The sequence below is a fragment of the Salvelinus sp. IW2-2015 genome, linkage group LG2 (genome assembly GCF_002910315.2).
Source record: "Salvelinus sp. IW2-2015 linkage group LG2, ASM291031v2, whole genome shotgun sequence".
In the NCBI taxonomy this organism is placed as follows: Eukaryota; Metazoa; Chordata; class Actinopteri; order Salmoniformes; family Salmonidae; genus Salvelinus; species Salvelinus sp. IW2-2015.
The window spans coordinates 40,667,362-40,684,793 of record NC_036839.1 but is presented as its reverse complement, the minus strand read 5'-3'; the positions used below and the strand labels follow the sequence as shown (position 1 = coordinate 40,684,793).

The window sequence follows — 17,432 nt, the reverse complement described above, 5'->3', positions numbered from 1 at the left end:
TCTGGTCTGATGAAACACAGATTGAACTCTTTGGCCTGAATACCAAGCGTCACGCCTGGAGGAAACCTGGCACCATCTCTACAGTGAAGCATGGTGGTGGTAGCATCATTCTGTGGGGATGTTTTTCAGAAGCAGGGACTGGAGACTGGTCAGGATCGAGGGAAAGATGAACGGTGGAAAGTACAGAGATCCTTGAAAACCTGCTCCACAGCGCTCAGCACCTCAGACTGGGTGAAGGTGCACCTTCTAACAGGACAACAACCCTAAGCACACAGTCAAGACAATGCAGGAGTGGCTTTGGGACAAGTCTCTGAATGTCATTGAGTGAGTACAGCATGAGCGGTCGTGAGTAAATGCCCTTGTTTTGAGATCAAAGCAAGAGCTGCATGTAGCCACGTGTGCACATTTGTACATATCCTTGAACCCGATTAAACATCTCTGGAGGGACTTAAAAATAGCTGTGCAGCGACCCTCCCCATCCAACCTGACAGAGCTTGAGAGGATCTGCAGAGAAGAATGGGACAAACTCCCCAAATAGAGGTGTGCCAAGAATGCAGTGTCATACCCAAGAAGACTTGAGGCTGTAATCGCTGCCAAAGGTGCTTCAACTAAGTATTGAGTAAAGGGTCTGAATACTTATGTTAATGTCAGTTTTTTATCTTTAATATATGTGCAAAAATGTCAAAAAACCGTTTTTGCTTTGTCATTATGGGGTATTGTATGTAGATACATTTTTGAATTWWTTTTWTTTATTTTACCTTTATTTAACTAGGCAAGTCAGTGATCGCTGTCCTGATATCCAGAAGCTCTTTTTTGCCGTAAGATACGGTTGCAGAAACATTATGTACAAAATAAGTTACAAATGATACGAAAAAAACAAACACATAATAGCACAATTGGTTCGGCYCCCGTAAAACTGCTGCCATTTCTTCRGGCGCCATTTTACATATAATCTTAGCCATAGTCATAACCATCCATAGTCTTCAATATATTACATAGACAACCCCTTCATACTGCTGCTGATGCCAAGGGGCTGCAGAAGCAGTGGTGCACAGCCAGAGGGTGCCAACTACCTCACTGCCACACCATACAGGGGAGCTACAGGCAGGACTACCCAAGCAGAAAGAGGAGGGGGGGATGTGTATGTTTGGTGGAAGGGGGTTTGTGTGTGTGACAGGTAAAGAGGAGTAAACAGAATATGCAAAACGGAGCCAACGGAGCATAGTGCAGTGTTGTTTTTCGTCACAAAAGGGGTTGCTCCTTTTTGTGTGCTCCGACATTCGACGTACCCCCGTGCCACATGAAAACTTTAACACGCCGTATCATTTCTTCCGTAGCCGTGGGGGCAGTGTTGTGTAGGAAATTAACCTTGCTTGGTTCCTTGATCTGATCTACAGTTGAAGTCAGAAGTTTACATACACCTAGGTTGGAGTCATTAAAACTCGTTTTTCAACCACTCCACAAATTTCTTGTTAACAAACGATAGTTTTGGCAAGTCGGTTAAGACATCTACTTTGTGCATGACAAGTCATTTTTCCAACAATTGTTTACAGACATATTATTTCACAATTTAATTTGTTTAGAAGTAATAACTTGTGATTCCAGGCTACCGGTAACAACAGCTGCGAGATCTGTGCTTATTATCCATGACGTAAACATGATGACATTCTATTTTTAGCTGATATGGGAGTGACAGTAGCTCAACAGAGTGGAGCTTGTAGTAAATTTTAAAAGTCTGAGGGGCATATGGAATTTGGGTAGAGGGAGTGCTGAGTTGGGTAGAAGAGGTAAAAGAGAGTATGGTGTGGGGACAGGAGCAACGTTCCCCGTGACTGCCGCACAGAAGAGATATCAGCTGGCGCAGAGAAGAACTTAACAGGGAAAACTCTAGAAAGTTGAGTGAACACTATCAACATTTTCCTTTACTGTGGGAATTGTGATCGAATCAACGCAATATTAGTAATTTTCAATGCAACATACCGAAACAAAACTAACTATGCAAGACTTAGTATGCAAAACTAACTACGCAAGAGATTTTGTTGTAGGCAGAACGAATCAGAGTATGATTCTATTACATTGACACGCACGATTCAGCCAGTACTCTACACAAACCAGTGCGCCATAACCAATCAGAGCTGCAGTAGGCCAATATGCAAATAGACCATTGCCATATATGGATCTGTGCCATTCACTTTGAACTGGACTGTTTTTACAGCATGAGCGGTCGTGAGTAAATGCCCTTGTTTTGAGATCAAAGCAAGAGCTGCATGTAGCCACGTGTGCACATTTGTACATATCCTTTGCTAGTTAGTGAGTTATTAGCCCAGTTATAGATAATTTGTAGTCAGCAATGGGGGAGTGACTGTAACCTGTAGGGGGGGGCATCTTGGCGGCAGCAGCAAAAGCCCCCTGTGATTGGCTCTCAGTGCCTGCAGTGGAGGAAGAGGATTGACTCTGTCCTGGGGGGTCGGCCAACAGGAGCAGCCGCTGCAAGCGCCTACACACTAAACTTACCGGCAGCCGATGAGGGCCGTACTCTGACATAGAGGTGGATAAACGAGAAGGACAGAGAGAGACAGAGAGGTGGAGACGAGAGGGACAGAGAGGTGGAGAGACGAGAAAGACAGAGGGGAGGAGGGACAGAGGGGTGGAGGGACAGAGGGGTGGAGGGACAGAGAGACGACAGGGACAGAGACGGAGAGACGACAGGGACAGAGACAGAGAGACGACAGGGACAGAGACAGAGAGACGACAGGGACAGAGACACGACAGGGACAGAGACAGAGAGACGACAGGGACAGAGACAGAGACGACAGGGACAGAGAGACGAGAGGGACAGAGAGACGAGAGGGACAGAGAGACGACAGGGACAGAGGTGGAGAGACGAGAGGGACAGAGAGGTGGAGAGACGAGAGGGACAGAGAGGTGGAGAGACGAGAAGGGCGAGGAAGAAGACGAGGAGAGGCAATAAAGGAAACAGTAGAAGGAGGGTAAGGCAGCTGCTTGAGTGGTACAGCTTCCACACACACTCCTATAGACTGTACACACTCCTATAGACTGTACACACTCCCATCGTCTGCACACCCACACACACACGTTATGGTCTGCTAGTGGCAGTTTACTGTGAGTAGGGTTGGAAAGCGACCGGTAATTTACAAAAGTCAGAGGAATCTAGGTAATTAACAGAATATTTATGACAATCTAATCTAACTTTGGTAATTTATACTTGAACATTCTGGTAGTTTATTGGTAAACGTATAAAGTTTCCAGTAATATACACTCCCTTTAGAACTCTAACTGTGAATCACCTGTTGGCTCTCCTCAAATCAAATACAATGACAATTACTCGGCCCTCTTATGGGAAAAATTGCATCTTAGTGAACTGAAGAGCTAAAATGTCAGTTTTGATTTAAGTACTCAGTGTATGTGTGTGTTCTCTCTACGCGACTCTTACCGGACAGTGCGGCCTCTGTGGTGGGTGTGGGTGTTGGCGTGGAGGTCACAGCAGTGTCTGCCTGACTCCTCTGCTCTGAATCTGGGGAGGAGGGGAGGGCGCATGAGGGAAGCACCGAGCCTTCCATGGATGAGGAGGTTGACGGAGGATGTGCTGTAACCGTTGACGATGACCCTGAGGAGGAGGTGGACTTGGAGAGGGGTACAGGTACAGGTACAGGGTTGACGGCGGAGGCCTCCATTTCCACAGAGCCCTCTAGGGCTCTGGCTGCTTGTGGAGGGGGTATTGTAGGGAGTGTTGGGATGGTGGGGGCCCCTTCTATGCGAGGAAGAGTGCCTGGAGGAGATGCAGGAAATATGTGTTGTTATTTTTTTCTGAAGCATGTCTTTTTATAAAGTTCTAATCTGTTGTATTGAATTGTATTTTTTGCCTTTCATAAACAAAACACTGGTGCAGCCCAAATAAATAAATAAGGTCTAATCATAGATCTGTGGCAACGGGCCAACCACTACCCTGTCCCAGTGTCTCACCTGTAGGGCGTGTCTGAGGGCGCGTGGTCCCCCGGCTGCCCTGGGCCTCGCTGGCCTCCTCAAACCAGCGGGACAACATGTCCGACATCCTCTGCATCAGCGACACGTTGGGACTCTGCTCTCCTGGGGGGGTGAAAGGTCAGAGACTGAGTTAGCATGAATGACACGACTGGCTGTCCTTTCTCAGCACAACATTCCATTGAAAACCCACAAAGTTACTGTTGCCCGCTTTACCATCTGTCTAGGGCAGGGGTCACCAACAGGTCGATTGCGAGCTACCAGTAGCTCACAGCCCACCTATGAGTAGCTCGCAAAACAATTCTGAAAGCACATGCAATTTTCCACGCATTCCACCGCAAACTGTCATAAACAAATCTCACAATTATCAGACACAGAAAGCTCCCAGCTACCATCTAATCAACTCAACATTATCCCACCCCTGGTTAACCACTATTGGCTTAAAAAGCRAAACCTAACACAATATCTGCTAATTATTTCCATCACTCTGTGTTTAGCCAGTTAATCATGTGGGTTAACAGAAATACTTCCCCCAAAACCCTCTTAATTAAATGTTTACTGCAAAGTAGGCTTACCTGGCAGAAGTAAGTATATCATTTGTATCTATTATTAGTTATTTGCAAACTTGCTATGAAATTTGAGCAGCATTGCTAAACTGGCACATTCCTCACTCACTAGATGCACAATTAAAAGGGGGAATTACACTCGAAAATCTAAATGCTAGTTTTCTTCCAGACCTAAAAAGATGTGTCTTCTGATGTGAAATAAAGGCGAATGGAAACACCAGCTAGCTAGAACGCCAGCTAACTGTAAATCGACATATTGGCATTGTTGCGTCACTGACAGGAGAACATTTTGGAACTCTCAAAAACTTATTTTTTTAGTTTTTATTTTATTTTTACATTTATTTAACCTATATTTAACCAGGTAGGCTAGTTGAGAACAAGTTCTCATTTGCAACTGTGACCTGGCCAAGATAAAGCAAAGCAGTGTGACACAGACAACAACACAGAGTTACACATGGAGTAAACAATAAACAAGCCAATAACACAATAAACAAGTCAATGACAAAGTAGAAAAAATAAAGTCTATATACAGTGTGTGCAAAAGGCATGAGGAGGTAGGCAATAAATAGGCCATAGGAGCAAATAATTACAATTTAGCAGATTAACACTGGAGTGATAAATGAGCAGATGATGATGTGCAAGTAGAGATACTGGTGTGCAAAAGAGCAGAAAAGTAAATAAAATAAAAACAGTATGGGGATGAGGTAGGTAGATTGGGTGGGCTATTTACAGATGGACTATGTACAGCTGCAGCGATCGGTTAGCTGCTCAGAGAGTTGATGATTAAAGTTGGTGAGGGAAATAAAAGTCTCCAACTTCAGCGATTTTTGCAATTCGTTCCAGTCACTGGCAGCAGAGAACTGTAAGGAAAGGCGGCCAAATGAGGTGTTGGCTTTGGGGATGATCAGTGAGATATACCTGCTGGAACGTGTGCTACGGGTGGGTGTTGTTATCGTGACCAGTGAACTGAGATAAGGCAGAGCTATACCTAGCATAGACTTATAGATGACCTGGAGCCAGTGGGTCTGGCGACAAATATGTAGCGAGGGCAAGTTGGTCAGGATAATGTCTATGAGGGTTCCCATGTTTACGGATTTAGGGTTGTACCTGGTGGGTTCCTTGATGATTTGTGTGAGATTGAGGGTTTCTAGCTTAGATTTTAGGACTGCCGGGGTGTTAAGCATATCCCAGTTTAGGTCACCTAACAGAACGAACGCTGAAGCTAGATGGTGGGCGATCAATTCACAAATGGTGTCCAGTGCACAGCTGGGAGCGGAGGGGGGTCGATAGCAGGCYGCAACAGTGAGAGGTTAGCTAATAATGTTAGTTAGGGAGCCAATAAACCTACTGAAGCCGTTCATGTTTGAGACGATCATTTTTATTTTATTTATTCAACCTTTAACTAGGCGAGCCGATCGTTGCCCCAGATCAAATAGTTCTCGTAGCAGTAACAACACAGATATGCCGCCTGAAACACCTAAGCTAGTGGATCGGCGTATGCAAACACAAACTAGTATGAGTGGGGATGCTGCCAGATAATGTCTAGAGTATGAGTGTGTGTCATGTAAGAGATGGTGGTCGCTACAGCACAAAATCCCAGCGGATGGTGGCTGTATTACATCCAGTCAGAGGTTCCTGTCAGTCTGTCTGGATGGTGATGTATTACATCCAGAGGTTCCTGTCAGTCTGTCTGGATGGTGATGTATTACATCCAGTCAGAGGTTCCTGTCAGTCTGCCTGAATGGTGATGTATTTATTGGACGTGTCACTAATCGTTATGAAGGACTTCCTGGTAGAAGAGGTTACTTGACCAGTCAGCAGCCGATATGCCAGTTAAATAATTGGTGTAATTTTGCTTGATTATAAATTGTTTAAGGTTAACATCAGTAGTGGGTAGGAGCTCAATATATACAATCAGTATCCTTTAACGATGTTTATCGCCAGCACTGTTTGGCGCGTTGGTAACACATTCACCTTTTGATTAGACGACCGGAGTTCGAATCGCAGACAGCATCATGAAAACTCATTCTAACCAATAATGGAGCGTGCTCATTATAAATACATTGTGATTTGGTATCAGACTAACTTGTCTTATGATTTTGTTTGCAGAGCATACAGGCTGGCAGTTTATCGGCAGTTCACCTTATGGGCACAAGGGAGAACTGGACGAGGTGTACGGCGTCTCATCCCTGCGTGTGTCGTTTCTTCCATAACAGGCTGACTACACCGCTTGCGTCGCGCGTGTTGCAAAATACATGTCTAAATCTACATTATTCAATTATTGCGAYCTCGCCAACGAGRGTCTGCGTTGCCAAGGGCTAAAATAGATATCAGTTCTATTTCTGACGCAGACCGCGCTGCAAGTCCTGCCTCTCCCATCTCCTCATTGGTTTATAGAAACAGATACCCACGTGCCATCTCCTCATTAGTTAAACCCACGTGGGTGACTGAAAGACGAACGAGGCCAGTGGCGGTAATGCACCTAATTTATGATAGTTGCCAATCGCAARATYAAGTRAAGAGAAGAAAAAGCCTGGAAGGAGGCTTGATGACTAGAAACGATTCGGTTMACCGTTTTATMTGTGGATTAATTGGTGGAGTAGAYYACCTTGTGCARTTCAGGTAAAATAACTCAATGTTTATATCCCAGGACAAATTAGCTAGCAACAGCAAGCTAGCTAAATAGGACAAATTAGCTAGCAAGTGCAAGCTAGCTAGCTGAATTGCCATAAATATTTAATGCTTTTCGACCTGTCCCCAAATTAATATAATTGGTTCAGAGTTTGTTTTGATATTTTAACCTGCACGTCATGATCGCGTTTAGTGTGGGGGGACAAAATGCATGTATGCATGATGGCGCATGCGCGCAGCCGGTTTGGGTTCCATGTAAGGAGCGCAAAGGCATTGAATAATGGTTTTATTTTACCATTATTTAACTAGGCAAGTCAGTTAAGAACAAATTCTTATTTACAATGCCTGCCTACCCCAGCCAAACCGGACAACACTGGGTCAATTGTGCGCTGCCCTATGGGACTCCAAATCACGGCCTGTTGTGATACTGCCTGGAATCAAACCAGGGTCTGTAGTGACGCCTCTAGCACTGAGATGCAGTGCCTTTGACCGCAGCGTAAATCTAGCCTGGCCTAAGACATAGACCTAATGCCTGCGCATTATGTAAAAATAGTATTAGTTAGCTTGTCCACTATAACAGGTTCAAGCGTAACCAGATAAACTTGCTTTGAAGATAAAAACTACTTTCAGTGCGCACTAATCCCGTGTCCCTGTCGCTAGAGTAGTGACTTCAACTAGCTTAGTCTGCCATCTATTGGAAAGGAATGGTAACTACACTGGGCAGCTAGTTGGCTGAGTCAAAGTAGACTTTAATAATATATGCCATTTAGCAGACGCCTTTATCCAAAGCGAACTGGGTACATAGTAGTGAAAACAGATCATAGAAAAGAGATCATAGAAAAGGATTACAATTTTGATATCATGGATGGTCAGTCCTTGCMTTTGAGAGTGTTTACATTTCTCCAGCCCCATCCCTCAGCTTTTTACCGAAAGAGAAGCAGGGAGACTTTGTTCCTACTGCTAATTGCCACTTTAAGAAGTTAAAATGCAGATTAAATACACACCCAAATATGTTACAGATACTATAAAAATGTCCCATCACTCAGACATCCAGCACAGCAAACAATCAAATGTATTTACAAAAGCCCCTTTTAAAACATAAAAATAATTACCACAGTGGTTATAGAGGGTGCAACAGTTCAACGACTCAGAGCAAATGTCAGTTGGCTTTTCATAGCTAAGCATTCATAGGTTGAGAGAGAGTCGAAACAGCAGGACCGGGACAAGGTAGCACATCCAATTAAATTMTTATTTATTTATTCAAAATCAGTGGAAAAACAATTCCACTCAGATTCCCTTTATGGATGGGTGTATCTTTGAATTCGCTGTTGAAAGGCCTGCTCCTTCTCCATTTTCGGAACACCAGTCCGCTCCCCCAATGTGATCGATAGTATATCTCGGCTCGCACTGTGATCATTGTGATTCTGAGCTCTCAGGTTCATACAGCGAGTTATTGTCTTCACTGATCTCACTCTCCGTCAGCTCCATCTGTGGCATTTAGGGGCAGGACTCGCTTGTATACTGATGGTCGTGAGTGCAATTTAGCTGGGCCCCGAGCTCTTTAGTGATGGTCCCGTGGACCTCTTCTCCACCGCAGCACAGGAACACTCTGGCACCCAGGGGTCAGTTTTGTATGCTGTACTAACTGTTCTTTCCTGTTGATAGAAAACAATTAAGGCATCTATTAGGCTATAGTTATATTCAAGAATCACTGCATAAACTAGCATTTGCATGTACCTCCTCTATTTCCTCCAGGATGAAAACATTTGCAAATAGTCTGGGTAGCCATTTGCTAGCTACCTGTCTTGTATATTGTCAACACACACACAGCAAATACAGGGACATGTATTTATTTTTCAGCAAACATTAGCTATGTCAACTTCAGTCTAGCTAAATGAGGTGGAGTTAACAAAACATTACAAAAACAAATCCGTCAACAAAATGTATTACAGTACTTGACTATCTGAGYTGGAAGCTACCTACAGTAACTAACGTTATCAGTGGTACACTGATAAACTGTGTTCCAATTTTAGTTGCAGTTTAACGTTAGTTGCTTGCAAATGATATTTGCCGTGAAGGTGTTACACAAAACACTTGAGACGCAATTAACATTAGCTAGTTATCTTSAACTAGAGTTGCAACAAAGTTGTCCAGTGACGTCTAACGCTAGCCTAGTCAACAACAGACATGCCTGGTTAACGTTACCTCTGGCTCCATTGCATCGCCTCCTCCGTTCAGTCGCTTTTGCTTGACTCCAAAGTCAGCGATGGTGATGATGGTCGGCCGGTAACCCCTACACCATAACCCTCAATTTCAAATGGAGGCGCAAGCAGAGGGCTTCAACGTAGGCTTATGACTCCTTTCCATTCGGAAACTCTCGGTTGCCTCATCGAAAGTGCCCTTCATCGCGAAGTCTGCCTCCGCTAAGTGCTGTCTGCAGGTCCTGCTAGCTCGAGCTGGGACGTCCTTCCTCTTTCGGACATGGAGCCACTTCTTCAAAAGTTGTGTCCTTGGGCAGCCGATGGTAGTTTACCGAGGAACATTTTTTGGGAGCCAATTCATACAGCCTGGCGCTATACAGTTCATGTTTGAATTACTACTTGTTGTTGCCATCTTCGTTGTCCGCACCTAACACGCTCTTCGAGTCACACTCCACGTACATACATGTTGTATTAGAAGCAAAGTCAATACCACAGACAATTTGAGGATTCTTGCCAGTGACGCACTGGCGTCGGTCGTTACTATGGCAATATAAAATGGCGTCCCCATCGCTCAAATAAACCTTATCGGCGATCAAAATACTAAATATAGAGTTGTTTTTATGTTAAATGCACATGTTTAGTATTAGTGGATTGACTACATCTCTTTGCTTAGATTTACTTCCTAAAGCGTTTCCATTCCCCATTTTATGCATTGACATGGACTCAGAACATCCAATTTCGTTGTTTTTCTATGAACAATTGTAATTTTGGGTGTGAAAAGCAAAATAAATCTAAAACCAGGAAAAATAAAACATTTTTTTTTTACAATTTGGAAGGAAAAAAGTTATTTAAGGACCCCCTTAGTTGTTTATTAACCATTATTTTACCAGGTATATTGACAGAAAACATTGCACTACTTTCTCTTGTACACTAAGGAGCCAGGGAAGAGGAGAAGAATGTGCTTAGTAGCTGGCAGCTGTTCATTCTTTTAAAGTAGCCCTCATGCTAGAAAAATGTTGGAGACTCCTGGTCTAGAGAATCCTTGTGTCACACCCCTGACAGTATGAACAGTGCTGCCTGGGCCAGATTGAGTTAATGATATCAGGCTATTGCTTGCCATATAGGTACCTCAATAGCCAACAGCGGACTACCAATCCACTGCATCATCCAGACATTATAACTGCTGACCTGGTGGGGAAAAAGTTCCCTTCTCCTTATTATACAATATCCTAACATCGATAAAGGTCTGTGATAGCAAGAGGCAGCTTCATCATAGTCTCAACTGGGCCCGGTATAAGCTGTGCGTCAGTGAGAGCTAAAGCTAACGAGATGCTTGTGGACAGAGATAGGCCCCGTTAGCAATGAGAGGCAGTGGCAAGGCTCTGTGGGAGAGATTAGAGCTGGAGGCGATGGAAAAGACTTAGAGAGTTATCCGGGTGTGTGTGTATATGTTAGATCCCTCACTTCCAAGGCAGTTATAGTCAATTAACTAATCACTGATCATAATCTTGATGTGATTGGCCTGACTGAAACATGGCATAAGCCTGATGAATTTACTGTGTTAAATGAGGCCTCACCTCCTGGTTACAATATCCCCCGCGCATCCTGGGTGTTGCTAACATTTAAGATAGCAAATTTCAATTTCCCCCAAAAATTATAATAATGTCTTTTGAGCTTCTAGTCATGAAATCTATGCTATCACTTTTTATAGCTAATGTTTACAGGCCCCCAGGGCCATATACAGCGTTCCTCACTGAGTTCCCTGAATTCCTATATCGGACCTTGTAGTCATAGCAGATAATAATCTAATTTTTGGTGACTTTAATATTCACATGGAAAAGTCCACAGACACACTCCAAAAGGCTTTCGGAGCCATCATCGACTCAGTGGGTTTTTTCCAACATGTCTCCGGAACTACTCACTGCCACAGTCATACTCTGGACCTAGTTTTGTCCCATGGAATAAATGTTGTGGATCTTAATGTTTTTCCTCATAATCCTGGACTATCGGACCACCATTTTATTACGTTTGCAATCGCAACAAATAATCTGCTCAGACCCCAACCAAGGAGCATCAAAAGTCCTGCTATAAATTCTCAGACAACKSAAAMATTCCTTGATGCCCTTCCAGACTCCRTCTGCCTACCCAAGGAKGTCAGAGGACAAAAATCAGTTAACCACCTAACTGAGGAACTCAATTTAACCTTGCGCAATACCCTAGATGCAGTCGCACCCCTAAAAACTAAAAACATTTGTCATAAGAAACTAGCTCCCTGGTATACAGAAAATACCCGAGCTCTGAAGCCAGCTTCCAGAAAATTGGAACGGAAATGGCGCCACACCAAACTGGAAGTCTTCCGACTAGCTTGGAAAGACAGTACCGTGCAGTATCGAAGAGCCCTTACTGCTGCTCGATCATCCTATTTTTCCAACTTAATTGAGGAAAATAAGAACAATCCAAAATGTATTTTTGATACTGTCGCAAAGCTAACTAAAAAGAACCATTCCCCAAGAGAGGATGGCTTTCACTTCAGCAGTAATAAATTCATGAACTTCTTTGAGGAAAAGATCATGATCATTAGAAAGCAAATTACGGACTCCTCTTTAAATCCGCATATTCCTCCAATATCTGCACAACTCTGCCAGAGTCTGCACAACTCTGCCAGAACCTAGGATCAAGGGAGACACTCAAGTGTTTTAGTACTATATCTCTTGACACAATGATGAAAATAATCATGGCCTCTAAACCTTCAAGCTGCATACTGGACCCTATTCCAACTAAACTACTGAAAGAGCTGCTTCCTTTGCTTGGCCATCCTATGTTGAACATAATAAATGGCTCTCCATCCACCGGATGTGTACCAAACTCACTAAAACTGGCAGTAATAAAGCCTCTCTTGAAAAAGCCAAACCTTGACCCAGAAAATATAAAAAACTATTGGCCTAAATCGAATCTCCCATTCCTCTCCAGAAAATTTTAAAAAGCTGTTGCGCAGCAACTCACTGCCTTCCTGAAGACAAACAATGTATAAAAAATGCTTCAGTCTGGTTTTAGACCCCATCATAGCACTGAGACTGCACTTGTGAAGGTGGTAAATGACCTGGTAAATGTACGCTACGGTCACAAGACGCAGGCTTCCTACTTGTCCCTAGAATTTCTAAGCAAACAGCTGGAGACAGGGCTTTCTCCTATAGAGCAACATTTTTATGGAATAGTCTGCCTACCCATGTGAGAGACGCAGACTCGGTCTCAACCTTTAAGTCTTTATTGAAGACTCATCTCTTCAGTAGGTCCTATGATTGAGTGTAGTCTGGCCCAGGAGTGTGAAGGTGAACGGAAAGGCACTGGAGCAACGAACCGCCCTTGCTGTCTCTGCCTGGCCGGTTCCCCTCTCTCCACTGGGATTCTCTGCCTCTAACCCTATTACAGGGGCTGAGTCACTGGTTTACTGGTGCTCTTCCATGCCGTCTCTAGGAGGGGTGAGTCACTTAAGTGAGTTGAGTCACTGATGTGATCTTCCTGTCTGGGTTGGCGCCCCCCCTTGGGTTGTGCCGTGGCAGAGATCTTTGAGGGCTATACTCGGCCTTGTCTCAGAATGGTAAGTTGGTGGTTGAAGGTATCCCTCTAGTGGTGTTGGGGCTGTGCTTTGGCAAAGTGGGCGGGGTTATATCCTGCCTGTTTGGCCCTGTCCGGGGGTATCATCGGATGAGGCCATAGTGTCTCCTGACCCCTCCTGTCTCAGCCTCCAGTATTAATGCTGCAATAGTTTGTGTCGGGGGGCTAGGGTCAGTCTGTTATATCTGGAGTATTTCTCCTGTCTTATCCGGTGTCCTGTGTGAATTTAAGTATGCTCTCTCTTATTCTCTCTTTCTTTCTCTCTCTCGGAAGACCTGAGCCCTAGGACCATGCCTCAGGACAACCTGGCATGATGACTCCTTGCTGTCCCCAGTCCACCTGGCTGTGCTGCTGCTCCAGTTTCAACTGTTCTGCCTGCGGCTATGGAACCCTGACCTGTTCACCAGACGTGCTACCTGTCCCAGACCTGCTGTTTTCAACTCTCTAGAGACAGCAGGAGCGGTAGAGATACTCTCAATGATCGGCTATGATAAGCCCACTGACATTTACTCCTGAGGTGCTGACTTGTTGCACCGTCGACAACTACTGTGATTATTATTATTTGACCATGCTGGTCATTTATGAACATTTGAACATCTTGGCCATGTTCTGTTATAATCTCCACCCGGCACAGCCAGAAGAGGACTGACCACCCCTCATAGCCTGGTTCCTCTCTAGGTTTCTTCCTAGGTTTTGGCCTTTCTAGGGAGTTTTTCCTAGCCACCGTGCTTCTACACCTGCATTGCTTGCTGTTTGGGGTTTTAGGCTGAGTTTCTGTACAGCACTTTGAGATAACAGCTGATCTAATAAGGGCTATATAAATAAATTTGATTTGATATATAGGTGTGTGTGAATAAGAAAAAGCATGAGTGTGAGAGAGAGTTATTGGTTTTTTTTACCAATAAAGCCTAATGGAATTGAAATTTGGAAGGAGAYGGAGAGACAGGAGGCAATACAGAAGAAAGGGAATAAGAGAGAAAATGTATGTGTGTGTGTGTGTGAGATTCTGTGTACTCTTACCGTCCCGCTCTCGCTCGCTCTCAGGACGAGCTCGTGGACCGGTGTCAGACCAGTCACCTCGTAAACGAAGACGCTTCACTGGGGGTTGCCGCAGCTGTGGACACACACACAAAACATTAAAAAAACAGGCTGTCAAGTCTAAGCACAGTTAAAAATAGCATGCAAAACATGGCACAGTCCCTGTCCTATTTAGTACCCCTCCACACACTCCTCTCTCTGCACTACACACACACACACCCCTCTCTGCACTACACACTTTCCTCTGGCCATCTCCAGCACACAGGACAACAGGCTTAGAGCCAGGGAACTGGTCACCCAACACAGGTGCCTCTGCTCCTCCCCTGGGCACAGAACGAGAGGGGGACAGCCAGCTTCAGTGGAGAAAGAGAGATTTAGAACGTGGAAGAGAATGAGAACAACTTCCACTGAGACCAGAGACAGAGAATGACAACTGCATAGAGAGAGAGACAGAGGTYGGGCAGCTAAGGAGAGAGAAAACAAGAAAGGTGAGATGATGAGAGGGCTGAAGGGGGGAGAAAGCGAACCCGAGCTCAAGTAGGGTCGCAGGAGTAACAAGATGATGGGTAAAGGAGGAAGAGAAAGGGGTGAGAGCGATGGAGGGCCCAGAAGAGAGAGAGAGAAAGAGGAGAGGCAAACTCCTTGGCAGGCCCTACAGTCCCCGTCCTGGTCTATTTTGGTGGGGTGGTTGACGGAATATTGCCTGCGCCAGGCACTGTATTTGGAAAGGCATGTGGGAGCAGAGCTGGGTGAAACCAGACACAGCTGAACACACTATCCGACCGTGATCCAGCACATTTCTTACACCCCCCCCCCCCCCACACACCTCCTTTCTGCTGGCATTAGTGTGTCCCCCCTCCCTTTAGCCCTCACCCCCTTCTCTCCATAATTGAATTATCCTGCTCAAACGTTCTTCCCTCCTTCTCTTCCTCGCTCCTCCCCCTGACCTCTCAGGGTCATTTGGCGGACTCAAAAGCCAACCCACCCCCCAGCAGCCACCACACAGACACATTAAAGGAGATGCCCTGAGAGCACTTCCACCACACAACACATTAACAGGAGATGCCCTGAGAGCACTTCCACCCACACAACACATTAACAGGAGATGCCCTGAGAGCACTTCCACCACACAACAATTAACAGGAGATGCCCTGAGAGCACTTCACCACACAACACATTAACAGGAGATGCCCTGAGAGCACTTCCACCACACAACACATTAACAGGAGATGCCCTAGACACTTCCACCACACAACACCATTAACACGAGGAGATGCCCTGAGAGCACTTTCCCCACACACACACATAACAGGAGATGCCCTGAGAGCACTTCCACCACACAACACATTAACAGGAGATGCCCTGAGAGCACTTCCACCACACAACACATTAACAGGAGATGCCCTGAGAGCACTTTAGTTGTGAGAGCTGCTCCACACAAAGCCAGCTCTGTCTGTTTACAATCAACATCCCATTGGCTTGAGAGTGCAGGAGTAGCTTACATTAGAGACCTGCAGTATGTCTGACTAGCCATGTGTTTGTTTCTGCTCCTAGCAAAGTCCCATATGGACAACAAACATGGTACCGTGATAAAATCCCACAATCACTCATGTAATGGACAATTAATGTTTTTAATACAGATTCTTTCCTATGAAGACTAAATAGCTCACTTAAGCCAAATTAAGTCGGTTAAGAGGGCCTCTCATGGATACAACATAAGCAGTTTGAGCTCACAGAGATATAATTTGAGCTACTCCAGGAAGTGAAGTTGCAGGATAGATCAGTGCTGCCCCTTCTCATTGAGGAACTAATTTGAAGGCCGACCGGAATATTGCAGGCTGCCACTATCAACTAAATGATCCTTATAACTTATTGTGTGCGATAAATCGGTTAAAATACATACATCTGGTGTATTAGAAGCAATTATTAGTACCATGATTGTCTTCGAAACATTGTTTCATTTACGCCAAGATTGACCACGAAGACCGCCATTCACTATAATGGGGAGGTCCTGTTTTTTGCAAAAAATGCCTGAGTACCGCGGTTGGCCTTGAACTTCCGTGGCTTCAATGAGAGGGGGCAGTCATTCTCGCCTGGTATACACAGACTTTCACAGAGGGGCATACACAGTGCACACACACACGTATCCTAGCCTGACTGCGTGTGCAGTAGTCTTTTCCCTGTGCTCCCCTGAGGCCTGTTCTCACTGCAGCACCGTGTGGATCTCTGTGTGGCTCTGTGACCAGCACTCACCCTGCCTGCCTGCCGTTTCATTGTACCGCATCACAGATGGTACCCAACAGTAACAGACTCAACCAGCTATACTCACCCCCGACACTGCAAGTATGCACAATGACAAGGATAATTTATGATATGCACACAACAGTGTGGTTATACAAGATAAATATTTTGTTTATGGAGAACTGTCCAAACCAAATTCCTCAATTCCGTTTGCGTAGAGAAGTATACACCTCATATTTAGCTCAAATCACAATGGCGGCGCCTTCGCCGCCCTCTCACCTCCTCCCTCCTCTCCTCGGACGGACCCTTCAGCTCTCGGGCCTGGTCATTATTGGGGTCAAACAGGTATACGTAGTCTGAAGAGTAGCTGACCAGCACCTCCTGTCCGTCCCCGCTGTAGCAGAGCGAAGTCACACGACACGACTTGTTGGACAGGTGTGCCGGAACGAAGCGCACACACATGCCCGTCGTTCCACGGCCCATGTAGTTACCTGAGGGAGGGGGGCAGAGAATTTAGTGAGACAGTCAGAGGCAAGTAGAGGGAAATAACATGGGGCAGAGTTAAACTAAACGAAGTCAGTAGTAGCGTAACTCCAAATGTTTCTATTATTTAACCTTTATTTTAACAGGAAAGACATATTGAGGTCTCTTTTACAAATGTGCCCTCTATATACACATTAGACCCTAACTATATATATCTATCTATACACATTAAAATACAAAATCACAGTCATGGGAACCACAAATGAAATATCACAAATCACCCAGAAAACAGTCACCAAACAATAATTTAATTTGCCCGAACATCAAGATGAAATGTATTTTGAATTTTGTTCCAGCAATACGGTGCATTAAAACTAAAAGCAGATTTACCCAGCTCTGTGGAGACCCTAGGAACTGTCTCTTATACACATCTAGATGTGTATAAGAGACAGGTCAAAGGCAAGCAATGGGGAATGACACAGGGCAGAGTTGAGTGAGTAGTAGTAAGTCATTAATAGCGTAACTCAAAATTCACTTGTTTGATCAAGTTGGCTCCAGACTCTGATCCAAGGTCAGTTTTGCATTTCTCTTTCTGAAGGGTTAAGGCTTTGGTAGGACGAATTGATCCTGGAATGTGTTTCTAAACACTTTAACT

General features: G+C 44.9%; 1 protein-coding gene across 5 annotated transcripts in view; it reads right to left on the bottom strand.

The window, feature by feature from the left end:
• LOC111980126 (DDB1- and CUL4-associated factor 6) overlaps positions 1-17,432 on the bottom strand; it is a 55,302-nt gene that overhangs the window by 12,255 nt on the left and 25,615 nt on the right. For 3 of the 5 annotated variants that reach the window (XM_024010790.2, XM_024010792.2, XM_024010799.2), the window contains exons 7-11: positions 16,574-16,785; positions 14,036-14,129; positions 3,985-4,107; positions 3,455-3,790; positions 2,370-2,537 (exon numbers count right to left, since the gene is read on the bottom strand). In XM_024010790.2, the coding sequence (XP_023866558.1) occupies positions 2,370-2,537; positions 3,455-3,790; positions 3,985-4,107; positions 14,036-14,129; positions 16,574-16,785 (933 nt within the window). The remainder of the gene's footprint in view (positions 1-2,369; positions 2,538-3,454; positions 3,791-3,984; positions 4,108-14,035; positions 14,130-16,573; positions 16,786-17,432) is intronic. The other 2 variants (XM_024010805.2, XM_024010812.2) reach the window with 1 other exon arrangement.